Consider the following 17,593-nt stretch of genomic DNA (forward strand, 5'->3'; position numbering starts at 1 on the left):
TCCAGCGATACCTGGGACAGTAATTATTCTCTGCCAATTTTGTGCCATTGATTAATGATTCCCAGAACCACAAACACACTTCTCTGCAAACAGCTCCATTTGACACGAGGAGTGGTTTATTTAATGCATGTTAACCGTGGGCTTGTGTCAGCTGCTGCGTCCCTTGCACCTCCTCCACAGAGCTGCTTGCTAAAGTGTCTCCACTTAAAAAATGTGCTTCCAGACCCAGTCCAGAGTCGGAACTCCTATGGGAGTTTTTTTACTGTTGCTTGAAAATTACATGAAATTAATTAATTTCATGAAAATTAATTAATTACATGAATTAATTATTTAATCCATGTAATTATATGTAATTAACTAATTAATTACATGAAAAACTAAGCATTCATTTTTTTCATTTACATTTTTTACTCAATGTAAAATATTAGTATGACTTTGTTAGAAATGAAATCAGCTTAAAGGGAGATCTTTTTGTGCTGAACAGCAGAGAGCAGCATCAAGCTCTTCATAGGTATTTTTAGCTGAAGTCATCTGTAGAAAGTGAAGAAGTGTGTTAAACTTCTCACGTAGAATCTTCCCCCCAGGTAAGTCACCGTGACGGACTTCCTAGAATGCAGAGCTACACGTGTGGTCCCTACCGAAAGCCTTCTGAGACTCTCTTTGGCATACTCCGTGCCCTTCTGAGTGGCCCTGTGCTTCCCTGGACTTGCTTCTCTCACCCTTACACAAGTGTGCAAGTGTGCATGCACACGCACCTGCCTTTTAATCTAATTATACAGAATTGTTTACGTTCTCTAAACATGCCCCACTGTCTCAAGACTTTGTGCCTTGGAAATTTTCTCCTCTGTTTTTAATCTTCTTAACTCATAACACAGCCTTGGGGTCCCCACCTCGAGACTCACTGCTCTGATGTCCCCTCCACTCCCTCTCTGGGCTCTGTCTGGGCCAGGTGCTCTCCTCTGTGCCCCCAAGGTATGTGTGCTTCCCTCCAACATCATGCTCTTGGAGGACAGTTGATAGTCTCCTCTCTTTCCTGTCAAGCCACAAGCACCACAAAAATGTGCTTTATGTCCCCTTGTGTTTGCGTGGGGGCACAGGCTAAAACATCTAATACATCTCTATTAAATGAAAGTATGAGCAAATAAGTGAGTGGCAGCCATAGGTTTGCATAAGACAGGACCTCAGCTTTCGTAGCCTGGCTGGTGTCCCCAGCTCAGTTTCTGACCTGGTCTTCAGGCCATCTGCATCAGAATCAGCTGGCCTGCCTATTCAAATGCAGATTCCAGGGTCCACTTTGTACCTCTGTACCTCAGAACAACTGGGATGTAACCTGGGAATATGAACTTTAACAAGCTGCCCAGGTGACTCTCCTACCTAAGCTTTTCAAATAAATGCTGAGATTCATGGCTCTGGGTTTTGCAATATACAGAGCTGCCCTCGGAGAAGGCAATGGCACCCCACTCCAGTACTCTTGCCTGGAAAATCCCAGGATGGAGGGGCCTGATAGGCTGCAGACCATGGGGTCTCACAGAGTCAGACAGGACTGAGGACTAACAGCAGCAACAATGAGAGAATGTGCACGTTAGCTCTGTTCCTGGACACCTCACGTGCTAGTGCTGAAGCTTACATTTTCTACCTGGGAAGTTAAGGCGTTGCGCTAAGTCGCAGACTAATAGTGCTGGAAGAAATCTTGAGAGAGCCTCCAGCTGAACTTCCCCTTTGGCAGACATCAGACTGAGGCCCGCTTCTAGGAGAGTGTGCAGGCATGGGCTTCCACAGGATGTCCCAGAACACTGTTGCCCCTCTAACTTTAACTCTGGCGGTTTCGGACTTCCAGACAACCTGTTCCTTATCATCCCAGGGCCAGGCGTGGCTGTGTGCTTACTTATCCACCCATTAGGAGTGAAAATACGTCACTTAACTGATCTTAAACATGTTCTACTTATGGAGCTGAAGTTCCACTCTTTTTAAAGTGATTGATAGAATCGTGGCAGGAGGGATTTCTTCATCACGAGTGAACTTGGTGATAGAGCCCTCTTAGGGCTAATTTAAATGGAAGAGCAGGGAATAGTTCACTTGGGCTCATTTTCCAGTTTTTAGAATGTTACTCTTTTCTAGCCCAATCCATTTTTAAGCTATTGACCCAGCTCTCACCAGACATTCTTCTTGTGGTTTGGTTTATTCTGGTTATCACTTAATTCTCCCCCAAAGGAAAACACCTGGAGATCATGAGAACATGCTGCAGCCTCTGCTGTTGGCACCCCAGAGTCTGGCCAAGGGTGGGGCGTCACAGGGACAGGAGAGGCCAGGGAGGTACACAGGCCTGTGTACTCGGGCCCCACATCCGACCATGTGAACTTGAGGATGAGGTCTCCTCCGTACAAAGGTGTAAGAGAAGAAGCTTCAACAGCTTGGCCTAGGAAGCATAAACACCCTCCACCAGCGCTGGTGCGAGTGTGAATTAGCGTCGCCTTGCGGGAGGGCAATCTGGCACTAGATCGGAATAGAAAATGCCCACATCCTTGACCTACAGTTCTACTTCTAGGAATTTAGAAGATTTACTACAGATTTACATATGTGTTCAAAGTGACCTATGCACAAGGACTGTCACTGCAGCATCACTTGTAATGGTAAAACACTTGAAAACAAATCAATAGAGGGTTGTAGCACATCCATGCGAACTAATGATCTGTACCTTTAAATAGAAGTGAGACAACTCTGTAAGAAGTGGTTTGGAAAGCGCTCCTAGATGGCCTATTAAGGAAGACAACTAGATGCAGACCAGTAGCTGTATGAATATGCTATTTGTGTAAAAAAAAAAAGAGATAATATGTATAAAACCAACTATGTAGGCACAGAATCTCTTCGGAAGATTATACTGCAGGAGAGACAAAACTGCCTCTACCTCCTTAGAGTCTCTATTTAGGCTACAGCATTGAGTTGACAGAAGACAGATCGAGAGAAGTGCAGACAGATTTTATTCTCACAGGTACATGGGGCCCTGCCAAGGAAAATGAAGCCGCCTAAGTCCTCAGGATCTGAGCATGCCTGCTTTCCAGCTTCACCAGCCACACTGACCTCTCTTCTGCTCCCAGATCTGCCCTTCCTGCCTCTGTGCTCTGAGATGGATATTCCTGTTCCATGAAGTTTCTTCTCCCAGCCTTGCCATGACTACTCATTTCCACCCTTCAGGTCTCAGAGTTTGTCTGAGATCATGTCCCCTCCAAGTTTCTCTCTGCCTTATATCGTTATCAACCTGTTTTTTTTTTCTCTTCTTTCAATGCATATCACAGTTTTTGATAATGTCTTGGTGGATGTGTCTCCCCCACTGGATTTCAGGTCCCACGAGGGTAGGGTTCTCGTTTATCTTGTTTGTCCCTCACTCTGGCTAGCTCCCATTTGAAGTCGGGTGTGAGGACTGGTACGCCGGGCTGCTTTTCAGGTTCCACCACTGCTGCCCCATCGTTGCTCCCAAAGGTGAGCAGAGAGCCTGGCTTCAACCCAGGCTCTTCCATTTACCCACCTTTGGTGAGATTCTTATCTCTGCATCCTCTTTCTTTTTCATCTCTAAATTGGACTAGTAAAATTTTTCTTTCCCAGTTGTAAGGATTATGCGTAAAAGGCTTATAATGTTTATGTGAAAGTGTCAGTCACTCAGTCATGTCCGACACTTTGCCACCCCCTGGACTGTAGCCCGCCAGGCTCCTCTGTCCATGGGATTCTTCAGTCAAGAATACTGAACAAGGTAGCCATTCCTTTCTCCAGGGCATCTTCCTGACCCAGGGATCGAACATGGGTCTCCTTCATTGCAAGCAGATTCTTTACCATCTGGGCCACCAGGGAAGCCCAATGGTTATACAGTAGGTTTTTTTTGTATAGCTGGAATTAGCACAGAATTATCCTGAGAAAATGTTGGCCTTGATCTTATTCTGGTTTATTTGAGCTCCTGTCACCGAGAATTCATGTATTCTCCCACTCATCCCTTCAGAGATTTATTCTATGTAAGGACCCAACTAGTCCTTACTTAATGTGGGACTCTGCTTCATACCAAGACATCATCCCAGATCAGCCTCCCCAGAAAGCCAACACTGAGCCAGAGATGTGCGCACGGCATGTTTGTTGGGGGTGCGGGTTGCTGGATGTGCAACCTCACTGCGGTCTCAGCCAGGCCTCGGCTGAGCCCATGGGAGCTCAGAGTGAATGGAGGCAAAGGGCCAGTCCCTCTGCCTCTGTGCTGGCCCGATGCTGGGGACAGATGACCACTGAGACGGGGACCTGACCCATGACAGGTACTCTGTTTAGCTGAGGGGATTCTGGGAAACTGCCAGCATCTTCAGCTGCTGAGAGAATGTGCTTGAGCCAGGGAAGGGATCTGGTGCCTCCTCTGCGCACAGCTTGGAGCAGCTCTGGCCTTTGCAGACAGCAGTACCAGTCTCGCATTTGTGGTTCTAGGCAGACCTGGTTCTGGTCCTGTCCTAGTTACTTTCCAGCTGTTTTCTTGACAAGTTTCTTCACGTCTATAACTGAGTGATGCCTCAGACCTCAAAAACTTTCCTCATTGTTTACTGAGGAGTGTTTTGCGTGGTTGTAGAGGAGCTTAAAGTGACGGGAAAAATGTCAACATGTTCAAAATAGCAATAAACACTCATCCACGTGCCTCAGTGGGATACGGTGGCCTCAGGTAAGTGAAATAATGAAACAGGGTGTCTGGTGTAGAAATCCCACTTAGACTGTGCAGAGCAGTGCAGCTGGGGACAGCAGCTCCATCATTTACAGGGTGCTGCTCTTACTTCCCAGCGCTCAGCGGGTGACCAGACTCTGCCCTCCTGTCCTCCTTAAGAAGCTGGGTGTGTTTCCCTCGTGCATGGCCTGACTCTGGCACTCTCTCCCTGCAGGTGACGCAGAAGTACTCCGTGGTCATCGTGCAGGGCCACCTGGTCTGTGAAGGGCTCCTGCTCTTCGGCCAGCAGCACTTGTACATCTGCGAGAACTTCACACTGTCTCCCGTGGGTGATGTCTACTGCACCCGCCACTGCCTATCCAAGTGAGTGCCCCTCCAGTCCTGGCAGACTCTGCCCTGACCCCACGCCGCCTTCTCAGCCGCCCCATGCCTATGCCTCCCACCTTTTCCTTCCTATGGGCTCGGGTTTGGGCCTGAAACTGAGCCATGAGATAAAACAGAAGAACCTTAGGCACAGGCATCCATGACTAGGATTCCCCAAAGCTAAAATCTGGAGCAATTAAGCATACAGCAGCTGCTCGGGTTCTCCTGCCATGAAATGCACCACAGGACAAAAGGGATCACTCTTCAGGTTGTTTGGAGAATAGAATCCAGTCCCATCAGCGTACCTATTCAACAACTTTTTTTTAAATCGGAGTATAGTTGATTTACAATTTTGTGTTAAATATTGCTGAAAAATAATGTATATTTATGTATAACCGAGTCAACAACGTCTTGCTTGTTCATCCTTATGCAAGACATCAGGCACTGCCTCTTTATCCCCGCAAGGCCCGTAGTACAATCATCAGCATATGCAGGTTCTTTTGGAAAGAGTTGGGAGCACACTATCACCGAGCGACAAAATGCATGTTCTGCGAGGACTCTTCAGGGTTCACACTTGGAGAGAGGACACGTGGCTGGTATGGGGAGGGACAGCTACGTGGAGAAGTGAGCTAAGATTTGGGTCTTGAAGGTTGAGTGAGATTTGGGTAGAAATTTGAAGTCATTTTTATACCAACTAATACCAGAGATCTTTGTCAGGAAATGCTGAGATTCTTCTCTAGGATCGTATGTATTGATAGTTGGTGTATTTGGGTTTGACCAGCCCTTACTGAATGATTCTCCAGTGTTTATGGAGTACGGCCCTTACTGAATGTTTCTCCAGTGTTTATGAAGTACGGCCCTTACTGAATAATTCTTCAGTGTTTATGGAGTACGGCCTTTCAAAACCAAATTGATTGTGTTTGCACTTTTGCTAGATATTGTCAGATGTATGTTTTCATCACTTGTGAAGAAATTTAGATGCCAATTTCTTTTCTAGTTATCCAAGGCTCAAGTGATGACAAGATAACCTCTTAGCCCAGTGGCTCTCAAGCTAAATTACATTGACTCGCCTGGAGGACTTGATAACATAGACTTCTGGGACCCGCCATCATCCCAGTTTGTAAGTTGGTAGATCTGGGCTAGGGCCTAAGATTTTACCAAATTCGCAGCTAATGCTCCTGCCACTGGTCTGGGATCACACTTTGAGAACCACTATTTAAAACTATTGACGGAGGAACCAGAGTCTTACCTGCCAATGAGCAAGAATTTTAACTCCCAGGTATCATATTATTTCCAGCCTATGTGAAGAAGCAAGAATTTAAGGATTGTGGAAGGATAGATGTCAGCCCACCCCACTTTGATTTAGGTTTGTTTTAAAATGCTTGGCCTTCTTCTCTCTGCTAACTTCCATCTTTTATCCATACCAAATGTTCACCGATTGCAGTGAATCTTCTATGCTTTTTCAAGGCAGGCACATAATTAATACTTGGCACACTCATCTCATTTTATTCCTCATGTTTTATTGATACTGATCAATACGGACAATGGGTCTGCAGACTCGCCTGAGAGCTGATGAAAGCTTTTCTACTCCACCTATGTGTGTGGAGTGCCCATGAAATGACTCGCATAATCCACTGCTTCACTCTCCTCCTCTGGTTAGTGTTGGATACAATCTTATTGATTAGCTAAATTGTGTTTATGAGGTGCATATAATCATGATCCAATTGACGATATCTGCACTTTTAATAGAAACCCAGTTGTTAGGTTGGATGCACTCAAGTCTGGGAATGTCCTTTTCTAGAATGGAAGTAGGAGATAGTGAGAATATTTAACTACCTTAGAATTGCATGGGTGATTTTAGTCACCATACCTCGAACAAGTGTTTGTTAAGCAGGCAGTGTTTTCTCTCTGAGCCCTTGTCTACTACCTGAAGAAAATGCTGGCTCTTGTGGAGATGTGGTTCTCAGAGATGGGCCATTAGATCCTGTGAGATCAATAGAGATTAAGTCTTATTTTGACCGTGGAGACTAAGGAAGATATATAAATAAGCCAGTTAAAAATAAAGCTAAGTCAACTCTGAAATGTTTCTCTAAAAGACTGCCATCAATTTGAGTATAGTTCAGCCTTAGACCTTGAAAGAGACTCCCTGATGTACCATAAAACATCCCAAATAAAACTCAAGAAGCTGCCAATCCTCCAGCAGCTATTGCACTCAGGTACTTTGTAACTTTCCTCAGAAAGCAAGACCCTTTCCAGAAGGTTATATTTTGCTTTGAGGGAGATTCCTTCTTGCCTGAATAGGGTAACTGTGTTTTCTGTGTAACCAGTTTTCTGGGCTGTTGTACAAAGTATCAAAAACTGGGTGGCTTCTTAAAAAAGAAATTTATTATCCCTCAATTCTGGAAGCCAGAAGTCTGAGATCAAGGTGACAGCAGGGCCCTGCTCCCTCTACAGCTGTAGGGGAGGATCCTTCCTCGCCTCTCCAAGCTGCGAGTGTTTCCTGGCCGTCCCTGATGGTCCTAGGCTTGTAGACACATCTCTCCAGCCACATGGCCATCTTCTCCCTGTGTGTGTCTGTCTCCATGACCAAGTTTCCCTTTTATTGGAGGATACTAGTCTTACTGGATTGGGATCTGTCTTCATGACCTCACTTTATTACCTCTGTTATTTACCGAAGTAAAGTTACATTCTGAGGTACTGGGGATTAGGATGTCAGCCTACATCTTCTGGGGGACACAATTCAACCCGTAACAGTGGCGGCCAAGCTCACAAGATGTAGCGTTTGATTCATTTGGTGGGAATCCAAACCATCCAACTGGCTTTTTATGATCGGTGCTTTTAGTCGGCAGTTTTAAGGCATCAGCTCTCTGTTTAATTTCATTCAACAAATACTTATTGAAAGTCTTCCTTATACCAGCACTGGGGTAGACTCCACAGATACACAGCTCAGTCAGATAAGGGCTGAGTCTGGTAAAGAGTTTGCGATCTAGCAGATGATTTGGGTGCAAATTCCAGGTATAAACTGGTAATTGGATTTGTCCCATACAAATGTGGGACAAATCAATGTTTTCATCTGAAATCCACTTCTACTACCAAAGACCCAGTCAGTCAATATCATGATTATCATTTAGTGTCCTGTGATTTCCCTAGTTAAGAATATCATATTAAAAGTTACACTATGACCATGTTGTCCGAGACCATGTTGAACAGGGACTGTTTAGTGGCGGCTCTTCATCTTTCTGCCTCATTTTTCGGGAACTTGAAATTTGTCCATACCTAACTACACATCTCTTTCACGTTTCCCCCACTGCATCACCAACCCATTTCTGGCCCCGATACCCAGAGAGCCTTCTCACACTTGCGCTCTGCTCCCTGTGTCACTGTCTGTCCTGAAGGCGATCCCTTGCCTTGTGTCGCCTCCTCTGGCGAAGCCAACGTCCCATATTACTCCTCAGCGCGGGGCTGACACAGACAGGGGTTATCAGGTAAGTGGGTGCTGGCACATCCCCCGATGTGTTCCAGAAACGCAGGTTCAGGCAGGTGAGCAAGCCCCTACGGGACACCCTCTCTCACTGCACGTATTGCTTTCCTTCCAGCATTAGCGACCCATTCATCTTCAACATGTGCAGCAAAGACAGGTCCTCTGACCATTACTCGTGCCAGCGCCACAGCTACGGCGACCTCAGGGAGCTCCGGCAGGCCCGCTTCCTCCTGCAGGTGAGACCTGGGAGGGCCCAGAGGAAGGACCATCCCTTCCCTAACCCTCACCCTAAGACCTGATGGCGGTTCGGGTGCCGTCGAGGCCCCATCTGGACGGGAGGGGCGCACCTTCTTGACCGCACGGCCCAGGGCCCTTTGGGACACCGGTGAGTTCCCCTGGCTTGTGTTGGGCTGGTCCCCCGGCTGGCACCGAGTTCTGCCCTCTGCTTCACCCTCTCCCCAGTCCCTGCCATTTGGCCACTGGGCCCTTCTCTCTCTTACCATGTCACTTAGGATCCAGTCTCTTTGCTTTATTTTCCCCTTGACATGCCCCAGAGCTGCCCGGAGACTCAGGAATACAGGACGGGGCAGCTCCATTGCCTGATGGCAGAGCTGATGACTGAGAGCTGAGTGCCAGTCTTCCCTGTTCAGACCACAGGGACACCTCCTCAGGCTACTGCCTCTACCCTCTGCCCTCCTCAAGTCTTCATCTACCTTCAAGCTCCGTCATTTCCTGGGCCAGGTGATTTAGAGATCTCCTGATTGTCCCCTCCAACCAGGATCCCAGAACCTTGTCTAGTGTATTCAAGGGCTCATCCGGCTGCTAAACAGAGCGGACTCCTTCCAGAGGCAGGCTTCTGTCGTCACTGAGTCACAACCAAATACTTCTCATCCCCTACGTTGGAGGCCAGCACCTGGGTTAGAAGCATCACCTCAGTGGCAAAGGGAGGAACAGCTCTGGGGTTCCCACTGGCCTCAAACACATCTTGCCCTCAGCAGCCCGACCTCTGCAATAGCAAAGCTGCAACTGTGCCCAAGGGCCTCCCAACACCTGGCAGAGGAAGAGATGAGGGACCACCTTGTGGGCGGGGAGGGGCCCAGGCCCCTTCCCCCATTCTCTCTGCAGGGTCTCTTCTGCATAGGCCAGCAAAACAGTGCTCGCCCTCTGGCACAGAATAAGTTACCTTTCATTTGCAAACTTCTTCGTCTCTTAACCCTCCTGCTGGAGGCCTCATTGTTATTTATATTATTATTATTCTTTGAAGCTAAAGCTTAAGGGAGCCCTTCAGAGGGGCTCATTCTGGGGAGGATCAGCTGCCTTCACAGACAAGTATCCGGCAAGCTGTTGGCTCTGACTGACTCTTTCCCTCTCCTTCCTTCTCTGCTGCTTTTGCCCACAAAGCATTGGTTCTCGTTTTGCCAGCCCTCAGTGCTCTTCTCAGAGAGTGAGCCAGAAAGGGGTGGGTGGAGGAGGCCCTGTGCTGATGGTTCTGACCAGGGCCAGCTTGGGCCCGGTCCTGAGCATGGCTCTGCACAGTCAGGCACCTCTGGGCTTCGATTTCTCTCCAGTGAACAGCCACCACCTCTTGTCTTTTCCACTATTACATAATATAGCACATTTTGAGCACATAGCAAGTACTCAGAAATTATTTTTTTTAGTAATTGTGTGTCTATTTACATGTTACACATAGTAGCAACTAGGTATCAGTAAGTGAGTGTCTTTCTCCCCAGTACAAAGAGAGTGTTTCCAGAGGGCTGGTTAGCAGGACAGTAGTGGAAGCCAGAAGTGGGAGGCTGTGTGAGCATGTCCAGGTGGCGCTGGGAGACCTTCGTGTGCAAGGCCTCCATGTGCCCAGCCGTAGGTTCTCCTAGAAGGAAGTCAGAGCCTGGGCACTTGAGGTTGCTGGGGCAAGTCATGGGCGCCACAGAGTCTGTGTTCATCATCTATTTGCACATTATTTATACTTCTGTATGTAGGAAAAAATCTGAGGCTCTTCTGTACATCTGCAGAGAAGGGTGCTGCCTTATCATTACAGAGACTTTCCCTCTGCTCAGAAGTCTGATGAACTGAACGTTGAGAACTCGCTTCAGCCAGGAAGGAGCAGGACCTGACTGCTGATGCAGCACCCATCTCTGAGTCTGACCCTCACCCTCCCTATCGCTCCCTCCATGCTCGGACCTCACCTCTCCCAGGCCCTTCCTCAAGCACTGAGTATTCTCTCCCTGACCCTACCTCATCCCTGAGCTTCATGCTGCATGTGGGCTCACTGAGCACTCTCTCCCTGACCCCCTCCTCCCTGAGCTTCATGCTGCATGTGGGCTCACTGAGCATCCTCTCCCTGACCCTACCTCCTCCCTGAGCTTCATGCTGCATGTGGGCTCACTCTATTGCTATTCCAAGTCTAAGAAAGGAAAAAGGAAGGCAGCCAGGTTCATAGGTGTTAACAAAATACCCTTGAAGTGACAGTGCTATCTCATGTGGCCACATCAAAATGGCTCAGCAAAGTGCATTTGGCAAAGCCCCTGTGCCTCAAGTCTGCAGGTCAGCATAGGATGCTGCCCAGATTAAGGCTTGCATCCACTCACTCAAGCAGCTCCCCTAGTGTTTCTGGTAAGATGATCCTTCAGTTCAGGAAGTGAAACCCTTGACTCAGGAGAAGAAGTGTCTGAAGATGTCATTGGGCATTTTCCTCTCTTTGTCCCCTTCTCGCTTTTCCTGTGAGTTGGGCTCTTGTTTCCTTCTTCAGTCAAAGGAATGCTGAGATCTCCTGCCCTCCTACTTACTCTGTGAAGACTGCAGTTCATTACTGTTACCAAAGTCTTCATATCCCCTGTAGGAGGTTGGAAGGACTAACTAGGAAGGGTTGCCTTTGTCAACCTAAATAAAGACGTAACTGAGGCAAGCTTGAATTTACTGGAAATTGAGTTGATTCAAAAATAACAGGGGAATAACCACTGAGGAAAGGCAGGCTTTTGTGAGCTACAGGCTAATGGGTTGAGGGTTTGAGGTTAGCTGTATCTGTCTACTGGCAAAGAGTACAAGGTGGGCGTGTCCACTCAGAGTCCAGGCAATAAGTTCATTGGTTGCAGAAGGGAGAGAGTCTTTGTGGATGTTCATTACTTAGGAGGTAAGTCTCCATCTTCCGCCAATTAAGCATCTATGGAAAATCAGTCTCTCAGTTCTGAAGTTCTATTTTCCATGTCTCTGGGTCCATTTTAGACTGAAATCCTTCCACACCTGACATAGAGTCCCAGATGGCCCACAACCATGGCTCTGTTGCATTGGCTGTGAAGCGGGGGAGCAGCGGGGGGGTGCGGCGTGCGGGGAGGGAGGTCTTTATCCATCCTAGGAAACTTCAGAGCAGTAAAAGGGGCTTCTCTTTATAGGACATTGCCCTGGAGGTCTTTTTCCAAAATGGATATTCCAAGTTTCTTGTCTTCCACAACAGTGATCGGAGTAAGGTATTCAAAAGGTAAGAGTTTGAAAATCCTCTGCTAAGGAAACTGATCAGGAACCAACAGCAAAAGAACAGCTGTGTTCTCAGGAGATTGTTCTCCACCCACAGTGAGCAGGGTTTAGGTTAGACTCGAGAAAGAACTTACCCAAACTCTTGAGCTATGGAACAGAGTAAAGAGAAAACCATAAAAGCTCCTTCTCTCGATCCTGGGGAACAGACTCCATTTCATGAACTGAAGTAATTTGGGCCAGTAAAAACTGAAGGAAGGAAAAAAAATGTGCAGACACAACATATTTAATGCATCTTCCAGAATTTTCTGGCTTTATTTTTTAATTTTCCAAGTAATTTTTTTTTGGCTTAATCTTTCTTTTTGATCCCAGTTGCCAATTTTAGTTGCTCTGACTTCATATTTCATTGGAAAGAATTCCTAACAACTGATTTCCCACTTCTGCACGGAACATCTTTTTTTCTTAAAGAGAGAAGCATACTGTCTTGGTTTAACTTAACGTTCTCCAAAGAGATTAATCAATCTAAGAAATTTAAGCTAGATCTTAAATTTTATATTTATATTATTAAAGTTAAAGATATGTGAATGTGCAAAGAATCTAGAAGGGGTCAAAAGGCAGATTCCTAGCCATGAACAGATGTCATAGCAGCTGGGTTAAAAGAGGAGTGGTCATATTCAGCTCCACTTGGGGCTAAAAGTCCTGAGGTGAGATTTGACACCCCTGGCCTGCATGTTCCAGGCCATTTTGTGCTCAGAGATTCAAGCCTTACCTTCCTGCTGGCACCAGGACCAGCTGCTGGGTCCCAAGGACAGGGCCAGAGTGGAGAAAACAACTCTTGCGGAGAGGCCATCTGAGCCAGCTCTGGGCACATCTCCACTGACTGTGATTCTCCCTCTGAGGCTCTTCCAAGGACTGCTGTTATATCGCCTCCTAAAACATCTTCAAGTTCCATTTTAAACCAAACTGATGAAGTAGACAGGCAGCGCTGAACCTCACATTCAGGTTCCCTTATGATTTCTTTGTACTGCACGAAGTTTTTCACAGTTGAGCTGGAAGTCTTCTACATCCATAGCTCAGGCAGTGGATGGCACCAACCATGCCCCACCCTTGTTCAAGGAGCATTAAAGCAAGATGGCACCTGTCCCTGGAGTACCGCAGTGGTGGCTGAAATCAGCAATGGAAATGCCTGTGCCCAGCCCAGAGGAGGTCTCTAAAACACGTAATTTTGATTGCAACCACTGTTTTATTGTTATCATTGCCATTATTTAGACCAGAGCATCTAATGGCAGAGGGTGCTAATGGGATGCCTCAGAGGTACACCCAGATCTGGGCACAGATGGGGTTCACTGGAAGGGCAAGAATGAACCTGATCTCTAGCCTGCTTCCAAAAATATTTTCCTGGTGGTGGAAGGGTCCTGACTGCTGATAGAATAATCCTTTCCCTTTTTGTCTAGCTTCTGCTCTTTCCAACCCAGCTTGAAAGGAAAAGGCTTCACGGAGGACGCACTCAATCTAAGGTAACAGGTTCAAGGGGGAGGCCAACCACGCGCTCTGGGCGAGGTGCTGGCCTTGCCCTGATTTTCTTTGTTTTCCTGATCCTCCTAAGAAGGCATGCAGAGAGCGCGGCAGTCTGCGGGCCACTTAATCTTTCACCCTCCCTTCCCCGTGCAGCCTGCGTCCTCCTGTGGTTCCCTCTGCCAGTGAAACTTCCAGAGACTTGAGGTCCCAGGTGCTCTGTGGCTTGTTCAAACCAAAGTGGCAGAAAGCTGCCCTCCGCCTGCGGTGGGTGTGGACAGGGTTCCCATAGATGTGTCAACCTAGGCCCAACCTTGGTGTCAGGGCTGCGTGCTGGGGTGTGAGCAGTCCCAGGTCGGTCCTTTCTATCCGAGACTCTGAAATCTCAGAAGGTAAATAAATAAATGTATGGTGACATGTGAATCAGACACTCATTTGTGAATCTATGAGATGGAGCATCTTTAAATGCTTACAGCCCCTTCCCCAGGCCCCCCTTTACAAGTACCATATTCTCTGGAAGCCAGTGCTGGATCAGTAGGTGCTTTTATTTCAGTTAGGAAGGGGAATAGGAAAAGGATGGTGGTTGCTGGTTTTCTCTAGGATTATGTAGGCTTCGGGCCAAGGGGAGTTGTGTTGAGAATATTTATAATGACTATGGAATGGGTGTCATCAAGTCATTCACAATTATGTATCCATGGCTTGTTATGTCTGGTACTTGTTGCTTGACAGAGGAACATGGAAAATACTTGAAATCTCCCCATTTATTGTGTTTACATTCTTATGAGAAAGGAAGAAAAATGAGTGAAATGTAAAGCATGTTAGAGAGTGACATGTATAAAACTAGCTGGTTTTGAAAGCATAGGAGGGTTTGAAATTTTAGGAGGATAGGGAAAGCCCTCTTCAAGAAAGTTAATATTTGAATTAAGACTTGAACGAAGTGGGGAGACAAGTTATTCAGAAAACTGAAGAAAACATTGTAAGCCAAAGGAAGAGCAAGGACCTCGAGGGTGGTGAAATGGGCTTGGCTGGGGCCATAGTGGTTGGGGTGCAGAGAGTCCATGGGAACAGAGACGAGAGAGGTGACAGAGCTCATGGGGCTCATGAGCCCCTAGGGGCTCACGCTGATGGTGTCAGCTTTTACTCTGAGTAAACGGGAAGCATTGGCGGGATCTTGTGACCTAACTTATATTTTCAAAGACTTATTTTGTCTTCTGTCGAGAATAGAACACAGTAGGTCAAAGGCAGAAGCTGAAAGATTTGTTAGGAAACTCTTGTAGTAACGCAGATAAGAGATGGTGATGCCATACACAAAAATAAACTCAAAATGGATTAAAGATCTAAATGTAAGACCAGAAACTATGAAAGTCCTAGAGGAGAACATAGGCAAAACACTCTCTGACATAAATCACAGCAGGATCCTCTATGACCCACCTCCCAGAGTAATGGAAATAAAAGCAAAAATAAACAAATGGGACCTAATTAAACTTAAAAGCTTCTGCACAACAAAGGAAACTATAAACAAGGTAAAAAGACAGCCTTCAGAATGGGAGAAAATAATAGCAAACCAAGCAACTGACAAAGAATTAATCTCAAAAATATACAAGCAACTCCACAGCTCAATTCCAGAAAAATAAACCACCCAATTGAAAAATGGGCCAAAGAACCTAACAGACATTTCTCCAAAGAAGACATACAGATGGCTAACAAACACATGAAAAGATGCTCAACATCACTCATTATCAGAGAAATGCGAATCAAAACCACAATGAGGTACCATTTCACACCAGTCAGAATGGCTGCGATCCAAAGTCTACAAGCAATAAATGCTGGAGAGGGTGTGGGGAAAAGGGAACCCTCTTACACTGTTGGTGGGAGTGCAAACTAGTACAGCCACTATGGAGAACAGTGTGGGATTCCTTAAAAAACTGGAAATAGAACTGCCATATGACCCAGAAATCCCACTGCTGGGCATACACACTGAGGAAACCAGGATTGAAAGAGACACGTGTACCCCAATATTCATCGCAGCACTGTTTATAATAGCCAGGACATGGAAGCAACCTAGATGTCCATCAGCAGATGAATGGATAAGAAAGCAGTGGTACATATACACAATGAAGTATTACTTAGCCATTAAAAAGAATACATTTAAATCAGTTCTAATGAGGTGGATGAAACTATAATATACAGAGTGAAGTAAGCCAGAAAGAAAAACACCAATACAGTATATTAAGGCATATATATGGAATTTAGAATGATGGTAATGATGACCCTGTATGCGAGACAGAAAAAGAGACACAGATGTACAGAACAGTCTTTTGGACTCTGTGGGAGAAGGCGAGGGTGGGACAATTTGAGAGAATAGCCCTGAAACATGTATATTATCATATGTGAAACAGATTGCCAGTCCAGGTTCGATGCATGAGACAGGGTGCTCAGGGCTGGTGCACTGGGATAACCCTGAGGGGTGGGATGGGGAGGGAGGTGAGAGGGGGGTTCAGGATGGGGAACACATGTACACCCATGGCAGATTCATGTCAATATATGGCAAAACCACTACAATATTGTAAAATAATTAGCCTCCGATTAAAATAAATAAATTAAAAAAAAGAGAGATGGTGATGGCTTGGATTGGGGTGGGTGGCTGTAAAGATGGTGTGAAGCGCTCAGATTTTGGACATGTGTGGACATGACTGAAGGCACATCTGGTGGATTTGTTGACAAGTCAATTGTGGGTGGTTTATATGTATATGAGGGAAAGTGCTTAAGGATAAGACCAAGCACTGGGGCTTGAGCAACTGGAAGATGAAATGGGGAAGACCACAGGAAAAGCTACTTTGGGGAAGTAGTAGATATCAGGGGCTCAATATTGGATGTGTTAATTTTGAGATGCCTGTCAGCTATCCAGGTGGAGATGTCATTCAGGTTATTGGATATGTGCTTTGAAATTCAAGGCAGAGATGCTCTGGAGAAATACATACCTAAGCTCATGGAAGACGAGCTTTGACAAAATGAGGAAGCTGGAGAGCTGGTCCGAGGCTCTGGGACCACCCAAACAGATAGAGCACATGGTGAAGCTGTGCTGCTAAGGCCAGCCATGGGCTTAAGGATCAACCTGATCTGGGCTCATAGTAAGTGTTCGATAAATTGTAATTCCTTTGCTTAGTTTTAGAATCAACTGCTGTGTATTTTGGGTGTGTGTACAGAGCAATTGATTAAATATAGGCATCTGTGTTCTCAACTCTTTTGAGTCTCTCCCAGCCCTTCTCCTACCAGCCAAAGGGGGCTTTCATGAGTTTCAAAGGGGAAGGCAGTGGTGGCTCCCAGCCTTAGAAAGCCATGGCTAGCCATTGCCTTATGGCTGGAATGAACTTGGCCATTTTTTATTTGGATTACCAAGGATAATGCCCAGTCTCCACACCAAGTCTTTAAAAATGCTGCACTATGGATGCTTTAGTGAATGTGACTTTCTCTTCTCTGAAGGAGGTGCATGGTCCATTCTGTGGGTTCCCACCTGGTCCAGGATGCTTGGCTATCCTATAGGTTTTTATATCTTCAACCCCCAGCTCTTCATAACTGGCTTGGTCTCTCTAGAGACCATCTCCCATGTATAGGAAACCAGATCTTTTGGGTATCAGAATTTTGCCTGGAATCTCAGTGACAATGGCTGCCTCCATATCTGAATTCCAAGGAAGGTCTACAGACTTGGATCCCAAATGGAAAATATTGTATTGGCCAAAACATTCACTCGAGTTTTTCCTTAAGATGGTGCAAAAAGCCCGAATGAACTTTTTTGCCAACCTGCAAAACCTAGGGTAGCCTGGGATCAGTAATCCATCTGTGTCTCCCCACTGTACAAGAGTAGACCATTCTGAAGGCAGCATGGTGGCATAATCAGACATCTGTAGGGGCCAAGGCTCTGCAAGCACACAGGAGTTTCCAACATAAAGCCAACTGGACCCCCCTGGACATGTGTCTGATGGCCAGAAAGCTCCACGATGTTAAACACAGGCAGGCTGTGGGCAGATGTGAGGATAGCTGAAGTTCCAGGGAAAGGGAAGCTCGTAGGAAATAAACATGTGAAGAAA

The 17,593-nt window shown here is 46.4% G+C and overlaps 1 protein-coding gene across 2 annotated transcripts in view; it reads left to right on the top strand.

Annotated features, from left to right (window-relative positions):
* The window catches only part of WDFY4 (WDFY family member 4), a 250,053-nt gene that overhangs the window by 170,026 nt on the left and 62,434 nt on the right, over positions 1-17,593 (top strand). For both annotated transcript variants that reach the window (XM_070364483.1, XM_005900617.2), the window contains exons 44-47: positions 4,896-5,044; positions 8,641-8,761; positions 11,912-11,997; positions 13,445-13,507. In XM_070364483.1, the coding sequence (XP_070220584.1) occupies positions 4,896-5,044; positions 8,641-8,761; positions 11,912-11,997; positions 13,445-13,507 (419 nt within the window). The remainder of the gene's footprint in view (positions 1-4,895; positions 5,045-8,640; positions 8,762-11,911; positions 11,998-13,444; positions 13,508-17,593) is intronic.

Source organism: Bos mutus, chromosome 28, assembly GCF_027580195.1.
Source record: "Bos mutus isolate GX-2022 chromosome 28, NWIPB_WYAK_1.1, whole genome shotgun sequence".
In the NCBI taxonomy this organism is placed as follows: Eukaryota; Metazoa; Chordata; class Mammalia; order Artiodactyla; family Bovidae; genus Bos; species Bos mutus.